General features: G+C 39.5%; 1 protein-coding gene across 1 annotated transcript in view; it reads right to left on the bottom strand.

Annotated features, from left to right (window-relative positions):
* MTCH1 (mitochondrial carrier 1) overlaps positions 1-12,210 on the bottom strand; it is a 24,089-nt gene extending 11,879 nt beyond the window's left edge. Inside the window, exons 1-4 of the mRNA XM_074236392.1 lie at positions 11,814-12,210; positions 7,664-7,748; positions 2,600-2,706; positions 1,783-1,860 (exon numbers count right to left, since the gene is read on the bottom strand). Coding sequence (XP_074092493.1) covers positions 1,783-1,860; positions 2,600-2,706; positions 7,664-7,748; positions 11,814-12,014 — 471 coding nt within the window. The 5' untranslated portion in view covers positions 12,015-12,210. The remainder of the gene's footprint in view (positions 1-1,782; positions 1,861-2,599; positions 2,707-7,663; positions 7,749-11,813) is intronic.

The raw sequence follows: 12,210 nt of genomic DNA, 5'->3' as shown, positions 1-12,210 counted from the left end.
ATCAGCAGTTCATAGTGTAAAGTCCAGATCAACTATTCCATAAAAAGAACCCTTCCTCTGCTACACCCCAAAGTGCTTCAACCCAATATGGTATGATTTGAAACATTAATGAGGAAGATTCTCAGCTGAGAGAATTCAAAAAAATTGTCTTCGCGTCATCTACTTACCACTTATATCAACAATTATTTAGCATTTACACTGAGCGAGGCACAATGAGTGGTTTTAAAATGAGCAATATCGTCTCTAAGACAATAAGTTCTATAGGTTAGAAGACTTGAGATTGTACTTTGGGTTAAAGTAACTGGAGGTTTCAGTGCTGCATAAGGTAGAAAAGCCTTGATTGGCTTTTATTCTTCACTATTCCTAGAGTCTTGCCTATGTGCTACAGGCAGAGAAATATCTAATGTTTCCTTTAATTCTCAAAAGAATTCTTCTCTCCTTGTTCCAATTCTGCCCTACAAATTTAACTTATAAGATTTCTTAAATTCCACCTGTCATCAATCTATTTTCAACCACAGCTATAATAGAGACAATTACTAATTTTCCTTCTGTGCATTATTTTTAGTAAGATCACAACACCAAAATTCTCAAGTAACAAAGACTCAAGTTTAGATTTAATTTATCTTTTTTGCTTCAGTCTTGCATATCCAGCCCAATGCTGTTATTTTTTCTTCTACATTCCTTCCTTCCTTCCTTCCTTCCTCTTAATCTCTACAGGTACTGTAATAGAGTGGTGGTTAAAGTACACAAGACAGGGAATCAGAAAACTTGGGTACTGGTTCTGTTGTTACCACTATCTGTGTGAGCTAGACGAAATCACAAATGAATTCACCTCTCTGGTCCTAAATTTCCTCAAATGTAAAGCGTGCATAATCTGTAAGCCCTAACAAGCTAGGACCATGCTAGCCATAGCCAAGTCTGACATGAAGTATCACAACTTCTTCCTTATGAGACTTCTGACCTTTAGCATCATGCTTAATACCAATTAATGCTTAATGTTACTTTCCAAATCAAGTGGCTATGTATTAACTTCATCATACCTTTTTTGTGAACCTGTTATGGATCTTCATTCTGTGCTTTGAAACTTTTCTAAGACACTTCAGAAAATATTATTCATCTCATTTCTTTCTTTACCTCCAACTCTTCCAAAGGACATTCCCTCAATTCCCTTTTCATTCAATTACCCTATTTCTGCTTCTTCATCTTCCCCCAAAGGGGGAAGGTTTATACCACTTATGATCCCTGGCAGCTTAGCATTCAAGGGACTACCAAAAAACTTAACCTTTTCCTGGAAAATAAATTTTCCTTTCCCATTTCATCCAAGCACTATTTGGAGTTCATCAATTTGCTCTTCCTTCCACCTTTCTCTAAAGTATCCTAACTCTTTAGTTCATTCCTATTGTTTCTGACTCATTTAGTCCATGTTTGAATGGTCATTCTTAGATCCTCAGATCCCAGAATATAGGGAATGTGTCTAATTGACACTGTAAAGCAGAACATTATATACGTGCCTGACAAATATTTTTTCATAATGCTGATAATTAAAGAGATCTCCAGTTCCCAGAATAAAACTGATGGAGAGATGAACTGAAGAGAGAGAAGCTACCAAACAGGTTTTCTTATCCCTTCTGGACAGCCTCAAGCAAGTATTACTCTGGCAGATCATGGGAGTGACCACTGTATCCTTCTGTCCCTTCCCTACCCCCCACCAGACAGTGGGTGACCAACCCTAACTCAGAGCTCTGTCTTGGTCAAATTTAACCTTTAAGCACAGATACTCACTTCTTTTACCACCTTCCTCAGTGATGTCTTCACATCATCCTTACTGGATACATGTTCTAACTCCTCCAAAGGGAAGACCTGAGACATGAAAATGAAAAGAGAGATAGGGTCTCCTAAATGAAATCAGATATGGCCACCACTTTTAAGATTAACTATTAAGAAAAAAATGGTCCAGAGAAGTAGCCAAGAAGGAATAGATCTTAGTAAGTCCTTCAGCAGACTCTTCCCCTTGCTTGGTTTTTCTAAGATGACTCCCTTGTCCCTTGGACAAACAAAACAATCATTTGCTTTCATGGGTCTACAGTAATCAGCCATGGTAGACTAAGAAAAATCAAAATACTCTGAATAAGACCTCATGTTGGTCAAACTAGATCAGGCAGCACAGTGGGATAGAAAAACAAATGGATTTGGAATCAGTAGGTTCAAATCCATGTTATACCATTTACTAAAGATAGGTGGGACCTTCTGGGCAAGTTACTTAACTTTTCTAGGCTTTGGATTTTTCATCTATACAATAAGGGGATTGGGAGAGAAGTTCTCCAAGGTCTCTCAACTTCTAAATCTATTAATCCAGGAAATGGTCACTCTTTGTCTTAGTTGTACAACTGTGAGAAATAAAGAATGTCCCTCAAAGTCAGGAAGTGATGTTCAAGTGGTTTTAATCAAAGGTCCAAAACAGCTTACAGCATTTTAGAACATAGCCAGGGCGCATTCTCTTTCTAAAGTTAAGTCACACAGAGAGTTTAATGCAGATTCACTCAGATTAATTGTATGATATGATATGATATGTGAACATGAGGCATGGCCATGGTCTCACCTTTTTCACACTGCCCCTGGACAAAGTGGAGACAGCACTAGACATAAGCCTTGGACTCAGGCCTCGGAACAGTCCCCTCTTCCCATCCACTTGTACAATGTGTTTGGCTGCACAAAAGCAGAGAGTATATAGTTCAGTTCCAAATCATTTCACAATTAATTTCTACTTCTGGCCACCATAACCTAAATTCATTCAAATAACCATCTCCTCACAGTATCCCAAAATACTGTGACCTTGGATAGTTATGTGTATGAACAATAATATGTACTACAGTTATGATTTAAAAGAGACTAGGTATAACACCCCTCCTTCCCTAATCATCTTTTCTGCTGGACAGTAGAAAGAGTACTGATTCAAGTCTTGATTCTGACACTTGCTAGCTGGATGATCCTAGATATATCACTTTCCCTCAGAGACTCAAGTTTCTTCATCTGTAAAATAAATAGTATTGTGTACTTAAAGGACTGTTGTGATGAAATCACTTTGTAAATAAATACAAAAGCACTACATATGAATGATTATTTTCTGGGCCTTTTATTCTTTTTTTAAAAACTGACCAAAAAAAGAGGTTAAATATTTTCCTTAGTCAACTTTAAAATAAATCATTCCTTTCCAAGTTTCAACTAGTGTTTCAGCTTATTAACTCAAACAATGTAAATAAGAAACCCATTTCACAATGTGTAAAAATCTTATGGAGAAAAACAAACACATTTTTTTTCAAAAGGCAGTTGCTTGCCAAGTTGTGGGGGAAGATGTCATTTATAAAAACTGAGGAAAAACCCTATGGAAAGCAAAAAGGAGAGAATAAGAAAGTCTTCTCCAAAGGCCTCTCACTGAATTACTGAAACTCAGGGAGTCCTCTAACTGGTTCTTGCATTGAGTACACAAAGGCTTTAGGGGAGAGAGCCTGGTCTCTGTTAGCAGACTGTTTTCAGAAATATATAAACAATTTGTGATGGTAAAACCCATCAATGTTCAAGAGGTAGGTTCTTTTGAGATCTAGTTGCTCCAGAAAGGTCCCCCTAAAGCATCACTATTTCATTTAATCAAGCTTTTTTGTCATCATAATAAACTAAAGGTTCATCTTCAAAGCCTGACAAGTTCTCTTACTTTCAAACCTAGCACAGTTCCCCTTTGTGTCCAGATGCTCAGCTCTCTGCAGACATCTGGTGTCTATGAACATATACTGCAAGAATGAAAGAAGAAAATGTAAAGTTTTCCCACCTCAATTTCACCTGGCTAGGGAAAGACTGGAGACTCTTTGTAAAAAACTATTTGAGGGCCGGCTAGGTGGAGCAGTGGATAGAGCACAGGCCTGGGAGTCAAGAGTAACTGAGTTCAAATGGGACCTCAGACACTTAATAATTATCTGTGTAGCCTTGGGCAAGTTTTTGCCTTGCAAAAACTAAAAACAAACAAACAAACAAAAAAACCTATTTGAGTATAATTTGCTCCAGATATATGTAGCCCTGACCCTATTCCAGATCACCTATAGTAGAAGTCCTCTCTTCTTAACATACACACCAATTCCTGAGGGTATTTGAGAGGGTTAGCCAGGAGGGGAGAGGGATGGGGATATGGGACATTTCTAATATTCCTTCTTCCCAGACTTAGCCCACCCTCTTCCCCTAAATCCCTGATTTTGGGATGAGAACAGAAAAACTCATTTCTGAGGAAGCTGAAGAAGAAACAACAAGAATACCTTCCTATTTAATATATTTTCACCATTACATTTTACTCTGGTTCAGGAGCACTCCTGAGCCAGGCAATAGTTTGACACCTGTCTTAAGAACATGCCTCATGGCATAGCTGAGACAGGTAACCACTATAAAGACTCACTGGGTAATAACCTTGGAAAACCACCTAACCTCTCTCTGAGTCTTAATTTTCTTATCTAGGAAATGGGGATAAGTATCCTTATTTCTTCTCATTTTAAAGAGGTGTAGTTAAGGGCAGATGATCAGAAGAAAAACAGAGGAGAAATTCGAGATAGTAGCTGTTGGACTACTATACTATAGTTAGAGGTCTTCAAAGACAACTCAATATTGACTGACTGGGTAAGTCTGAAACTTGATGGTTCCACATTTTCTGATTAGCTTGGTTCGAAGAGGGAGTTAATTAACCCCATAAAGGACAAATTCTTCAAGTAAGAGACAAAACTTTTACCCAATTCAGAGTTTGGTTAACAACCTTTCCAGATCTGATAAATTACTGCAACAGGAGTGTGGTCACCCTCTGGTTAAACTAATTGTAATGGATACTCAGAAACAAACTCCACTGGGAACCTCCCTGGAAATTTCTTCATTGGGAAAGGGGAAAATTGGGGTGGGGTGAGGATAGTGAAAACACAAGAGACCAGGAAGTAGGAGAGAAAAGAAGAGGGATTAGAAGAAAAGTGTGTACAAATGGAGGAAAGAAAAGGAGGCACCAAAATAGACTGGGAATAGGATTGTGCAAGAGAAATCAAAGCCATGTTTATGTACATGCCTAGATATTAGGGTGTTATTAGTTAAGTTGGCAGTATATAAGGCATGCAAAGCTATACAATATGTTGGGTGTGGCTATGAAACAACATGAGTTAAGCCATTTCCTTGGATCTCTGTTTCTTTCTTTAATATGAAGGGATTAAACTAGATGATAAGAAATGGGAGTGACCATCTCTGCCATTCTGAGTCTATAATTTTAAATATTTCTCCAAGCAATGGATTTAATGATTTAATTTAATTTGTGACATTTCTCAAGGTGCATTTCCCACTATTTAAATCTATAAGACATAGGGCAAAGAGTGCTACACTTAAAATAGGAAATCTGGATTTAAATCTTTGTTCAGATCTTAATTAGCTCCCATTAACATAAACAGGTGAGTCACTTAACTTTCCTAAGTTTCAATTTCTCCATCTTTAAAATAAAAGTTTTTTTCATTCCCTACCTCACAGGGGTACCATTTGTAAAACTGAAAAGCTATAGAAATGTAAGCTATTATAACAATTCTTAATACTATTAGCTGAGAACTCTCCAAACTGTCCAATGCATCTTTAGTGACTTAACTGTCACTAAAAAGAAAGCAATGATGGCAGAAGTTTTGAATCTCTATTTATAACACCTAAGCTCAGGTCTCTGTCCCCATGGGGGGGGGGGGGGGACAAGGAAAGATATCTTAAAGATCTCTCCTAGTTTCAGAGTTATCAGAAACTAACATGAATAAGAATTTAATTATCCCAGGTCTCTGGTAACACCCACCAATCTCTCAATCTCTTCTCTTCACTCTCTCTCATATACACACATATACAACCATTAACATGCAAAACTGTCTGTTTTAAGATATTGATTTCCCTCAATTTCCAATCTCATTTTTCTTTTTTTCCAGATGTCTGGTCTCCCCTGTATGATAAGGGCTGGCAGATCCCATGAAACAAACAAAAAGCAATGAAGAAACTTCTGCCTGGCTCTCCTTTGCTTAAGGGGAGAAGGAATGAGGAGAAAATTAATTTGTTCCATTCCCATAGCAGTTAATGTGTGAAATGAAATCAAGTGATAGATGGAGGTCAAAAGATCTAAGGCAAGAAGAGGCAGATGGCCTAAGGTTGATTTTTATTGTTTTGGGGTTTTTTTTGAGTAATGAAGCTTTTCCCAGAGATATTCTAAAGTGACAAAAGGACAGAGAGGTAGTTTTATGAAAAGAATTGATTGCAGTCCAAACTTAAATTTGGTTACAGAATAAGAAATTTTTGAAAAAGTAATGTCTATGTCTCCTGATGTTCTTTGGGAAATACAGATGATTAAGATTATTAGAAAGAATGAGGGAGAAATTTAGAATTTTCATCAGAGTAGTGGCATTTAAGGGGCTACACTAGTAAGACAGTGTAGGAGATGTTAAAGGGTTTATGGCGTAAGATGTAACAGGGGAGGCTATACACCTTATTCACAGAATCATAAAATAACAATTCTAAAAGAGACATTAAAGTTCACCCAATCTAACACCTTTATTTTTTTTTTTTAGGTTTTTGCAAGGCAATAGGGTTAAGTGGCTTGCCCAAGGCCACACAGCTAGGTAATTATTAAATGTCTGGGGCCGGATTTGAAACTCAGGTTCTCCTGACTCCAGGGTCAGTGCTCTATCCGCAGTGCCACCTAGCTGCTCCTGAGAATTCTATAGATTTCAAAGCATTTTAATATATCTCACTTGAGACTCATAAGTAAGTACACCCCCAAAACAAGTATGAAATCCAAATTTGGGGCAGGGGGGTTCTCTACTTTTCAATTAACAAGCACTTATTTACTATTCTCTTTACTCCCTCTCCCATGTAAAAGAAAGGAAGAAAGTGAATAGAATACCAGCTTGGAGTCAGGAGATTTACTAGTTGTGTGACCCTAGGCAAGTCTCTTAACCCTGTGTGATTTAGTTTTCTCATCTGTAAAATAAGCTGGGGAAGGAAATGGCAAACCACTCTCTTTGCCAAGAAAACCCCAATTCGACAACAAAATTGTAATTGTGCATGGCCACTAGAGAGTCAGTACTTGCAATCAACATTGTATGTAACAGAATGGTGATTCAGTAACTTCCAATTCTAGTTGTCTTCCTTCTGTTTGTTTGTTCCTCAAAAACTGAGCAGAGAGGGGCAGCTAGGTGGCACAGTGGACAAGAGTACTGGCCCTAGAGTCAGGAGGACCTGAGTTCAAATCCGATCTCAGACACTTAATTATCTGTGTGACCTCAGGCAAGTCACTTAACCCCAGTGCCTTAACTAAACAAAAATTAAAAAAAAAAAAAACTAAGCAAAGTTGAATTTAGTAGGTCTCTCCTATGAAGAGTTGGAACCAAAGCTGCATTTTCTACCTCTGGCTGCCCAGACACTATATCACCAGTTCCTTAGTTTTTGGCTACATTTTCCAAATTCCCTTCCCCACCCCTGCTCAAACCAAACTGAATGACTGCACTGTTCCCCTGACCCACTAGATTGAGCCAGTAGCTTGATTTTTCCTGTTCCATCTCAGCTGAGCAGAGCTTAGGCCTGTAGCCTCTTTCCCAAGCATTTTCCCCTGATGGATGTAAAGATGACTCACCATAGGTGAAGAAATTGGGCAAGTAGAAGACCTTCCTCCCCAGCACATTGGTCCCTACAGTGGGAGGTAGTGGTTCATGCCCAACCTTCAAATAAAGAAAACAAGCTTAGGCCATTGTCCAAGCACTTTTACTCCAGTCATTGTCTCCTAATATCTCATTCCCTGTCTAAGCACAAATCATGGCAAGGATCCTATAAATCCCTATGTTCTGTCCCTCCACCCTCACACTCTTCTTCCCCATCCCCTTCATATGTCTTGTATCCATCTATCATTTCTGCTGATAGTAATTTCACTAGCTACTGATTAAGGTCCAAGATGCTCATCATTCTGAAGTCTCTTGATTGTCCCCGACAGACACGTGTAAATACCCCAAATGCCAGTTTCTTCATTCCCAATTACATCTATTTCTCATGTGTCTATTTCCAATAAAGCCCTAAATTCCAGTCATGCCTTAACCAAATCCCATTCATTTTCTCTCCAACATGCTCCCAAATCCTAGCTTTGAGACCTTGGATAAGCCACTTTACTTTTCCAGATCTGTTTTTTTTCCCCTCTATAAAATGAAGGGGTTGGACTTGATCATCTCTAAGGGGTCCTTTCAAACTCTGATATTCTATGAGCTGGATCAACTCCAAATCTGAGAATCTCAGAGTTTGAGGGAATTCTCAGAGGCAATCTAGCCTAACCCAAAATAAGAATTCCTTCTTTAATATAGCCTATGCTTGACAATCTCCAATGAAGAAGAACATGTAATCTTCCAAGTTAACCATTCCAATTTTAAACAACCTAACTGCTAGGAAAATTTTCCTAACATTGAATCTACATCAAGCTGCAGCTTCTAGCTATTGCTCCTAGTTCTACCCTCTGTAATCAAGTAGAGGAGTCTTCCTTTTATGTGACAGTCCTTCAAATTATTAGAAAGCTATCATATTGCTATTCACTTTCCCCCACTTCCCAAATCTTCTCTTTTCAAAATTAAATATTCTTCAATTCCTTTCATCAATACTCATATAACATGATCTTGAAGCCCTGTACCATTGGTTTCCCTCTTCCTCTGGTAACCATGCTTATCAATGTCCTATCACATATTAATGTGGTACCCACCCCAAAATGGACAACAATGTTCCAGATAGGGTTCACCTAAGATGGACTTTAGCCTCTCTAATGATAAATTTTACATTTCTCTTAACTTCATCCACTGTCAACACATAATGAGTTTACGGTTCATTAAAACTCTCAAATCTTTCATGTTAGCTGCATACTAGACTAGGTCTAGTACTTGTGAAGGTGATTTCTTGGACCCAAGTTAAACTTGCCATTGATTCTTATTAATTTTCATCTTATTCTAATCAATACAATTTTCTAGCTTATCAAGATCTTTAGAAGTTCTGATTTGTGTATTCTATATTTGGGTAAATCTTCCGGATTCTGTGCCATCTGCAAATCTGATGAGCATTCCTAATTTAAGTCACTAATTTAAAATTTTTTTTGCTAAGAAAAGAACTTTTATTATTTTTTGTTTTTTTATTAAAGATATTATTTGAGTTTTACAATTTTCTCCCAATCTTGCTTCCCTCCCCCTTAATTTAAATTGTTAAACTGCTCAGAGTCAAGCACAAATACTTGGAGTACTCCAAGTGGAAACCTCCTTTCAAGCTAATATAAAATCATTAACTGTGTCCAGCTACTCAGCCCTGTTTCCAATAAGTTGTCTGGCCCACAAAAATACCACAAGATTGTTAAATGTTTTGCTAAAATCCAGGCACAGCATTTCCCTGATCTATCAGTCTAGTTACTCAGTCAAAAAAATGAATAATGTGATCTTAGAATGATCTCTACTTAAGTCATGCTAGTTTGCTATCTTATTCCTATTTCACTCTTAAATCTTTTAACAAATTCCAGGCATACCAAATGTATCGTCCCTATTCCCAATCATCTCCAAATTTCTGCCACATTTATTTACAATTATACTCAATTATCAGTTATTCCAAACTTCAAGTCATGTTCATTCCTAATCATTTCCAAATCCAATTTGTGCCACACCCAAATACGTGCCACTCTCAAACATAAATTTCTCCCTGTCTTAGACACCAAGTTTGTCTACAGCAACCTTACCCATCCTCAAAACTGCGGTACATCCATGATAGCCAAACACAAAGCTGAATCTTCCATTCCACAACTCCCTTGTCACCCAAAGCCTCAAACCTAAATGCCACACTCATTTTTACTTTACTCTCTCTTATTCATAATTAGATGTCACATTCATTCTACAACTCCTCAAACCTCACTTACACCAAAATGTCTAAGTACAATACCCAACAAATTCAAATTCAAGCTCCTCCAATCCCCAGTAACTCAGGAACATTTACTTCCATTTCAGTCACATCCCAAATTTCCTCCTACATTGATCACACATAACTGAACACCCAAACTGATTTCAATTCCCCAAAAAGCATCACTTTAAAATTGAAAATTAGCTCATACCCCAAATCTTTCAACCTAATTCCACATACACCCAAGCTGTCAATTTAGAATTTTTGCTTACATGCAATCCATACATCCCTAAATCTTAACTGCTCCTCTTCCAAGTTACAAAGTGGTAAGAACTCTGGATTTGAAATCAACCAGTCAACAATGAGAAATATGAATGAATTAATGAATATTTGGGTGTGGCACAAATTGGATTTGGAAATGATTAGGAATGAATATGACTTGAGATTTGGAATAACTGATAATTGAGTATAATTGTAAATAAATGTGGCAGAAATTTGGAGATGATTGGGAATAGGCACAACAAATTTAATGTGTCTGGAATTTGTTAAAAGATTTAAGAGTGAAATAGGAATAAGATAGTAAACCAATTAATGAAAAATGAATTAATGAGAAAAAAATGAAAAAAAATTCCTGCTTGCAAGAAAACTACATTGTAATAGGAGAGAAGACAAAAGTTTATAAACATATATAGCAGAAGTATAAAGTTAAATATATATATTTAACTAGATACTAAATAGTTGGGGGGGGGTACTGTTTTGGGAGGATTAGGAAGGGCTTCAATGCAGAAGTTACTATTTAAACCAGGGTTTATGAGCCTTGTGCACAGTGTAAAGAACCATGTGTGAAGAACAGTGGGCATTCCAATTTGATTAAATCATAAGAATCTAAGGAGGGACATCCAGATAGGCTGGAAAGACAGGTTGGAGTTAAGTTGTGAGGCATTAAAAGTTAAAGGAGCGGGGCCGACTAGGTTGCACAGTGAATATAGCACAGGCCTTGGAGTCAGGAGTACCTGGGTTCAAATCCGACCTCAGACACTTAATAATTACCTAGCTGTGTGGCCTTGGGCAAGCCGCTTAACCCCATTGCCTTGAAAAATCTAAAAAAAAAAAAATTAAATGAAGGAGTTTATATTTTATCTTATTGAACAAGAGGAACCTATCAGAGTTGACTGAAAAGGGGAGTTATATAGATCTATGATTAAAGGAAAATTATTTTGGGGATAAGTTCTGGATAGATTGGAGTGGGGGGAACACTTGAAGTGAAGGACCCCATAAATAAGTAATTCAGGCCAGAAGTTAAAAGAATTTGAATCGAAGGGGTAACTATGTAAGTGGACCGAAGGGATAGGAATTGAGAGACCCTGTGAGGATAGAAACCTCACGATGTGGCAAATGACTGGATAGCCGGGGTCTGGGATTCTAAGACAATCAATCATCCGCTTTCTTTGGGTGTGACCTTGGGCAGGCCACTAACCTCTCAAAGTCGCAGCTTTTCTACTTATAAAATAAGGAGGTTGATGATTCCGGGGTACTAATATTGGAGAGTGCTCCTCTTCACTTCAAAGAGACGCTGAGCTCACGGCGGAACGAGCCGCAGGCAGTAGGAACTCTTTTTTACTTGATCAGGTCTCTCTTTGCTATACTTTTGTTTTTCTTTCTTTCATTCTTTTCCAGTCAGGCAGGCAGAAAGGTGGGACAAACCCCAAAACTCGGTGACTGGCAAAAGAACGACGTTAAATCCGGCTCCGGCGGCCCGGCGGCCCGGCTGTCCGGGGCTCCGGGGCCCAGCAGCCTGAGTTTCGCGCCGCGCCCCCCGAATCTCGGGCCCGCACCCCTGGGCCCTTCCCCCCGAGCCCCCCGGCCCCGGGGCTGACCTGGATGAGCAGCTTCACGTAGAAGAGCGGGTGGCTCAGCGCCGTCACGCCGGCGCCCAGGGCCAGGAACAGGGCCTCGGTGGCCGCGGAGCCCTCCCCGGCTCCCAGGGCCGCCGCCTCCACGCCCTGGGACGAGGACTGCGGGGGCCGCCGGCCCCAGCTCCCAGCCTCCGGCGGGGCGCCGGGCCCCACGCCCACCATCCCCCCCGGCGCAGCGGCGAGCCCGGGCGCCACTTCCGGGTCAGAAGCCCCCCATGGGTCCGGGTGCGGGGGGGGGTCACTCCCTGTCACGTGACGACGGATCGGCGCTGTCCTCTCCGCCCGCCCCTTCGGAATCCTCGGCGTCTCTGGGAAGGAAATGGGGAGAGGCGCCGGGATCGGAGCGTACCATTCGGGA

Source organism: Macrotis lagotis, chromosome 5 (genome assembly GCF_037893015.1).
Source record: "Macrotis lagotis isolate mMagLag1 chromosome 5, bilby.v1.9.chrom.fasta, whole genome shotgun sequence".
In the NCBI taxonomy this organism is placed as follows: domain Eukaryota; kingdom Metazoa; phylum Chordata; class Mammalia; order Peramelemorphia; family Peramelidae; genus Macrotis; species Macrotis lagotis.
This window is presented reverse-complemented; position numbering and strand designations above follow the sequence as displayed.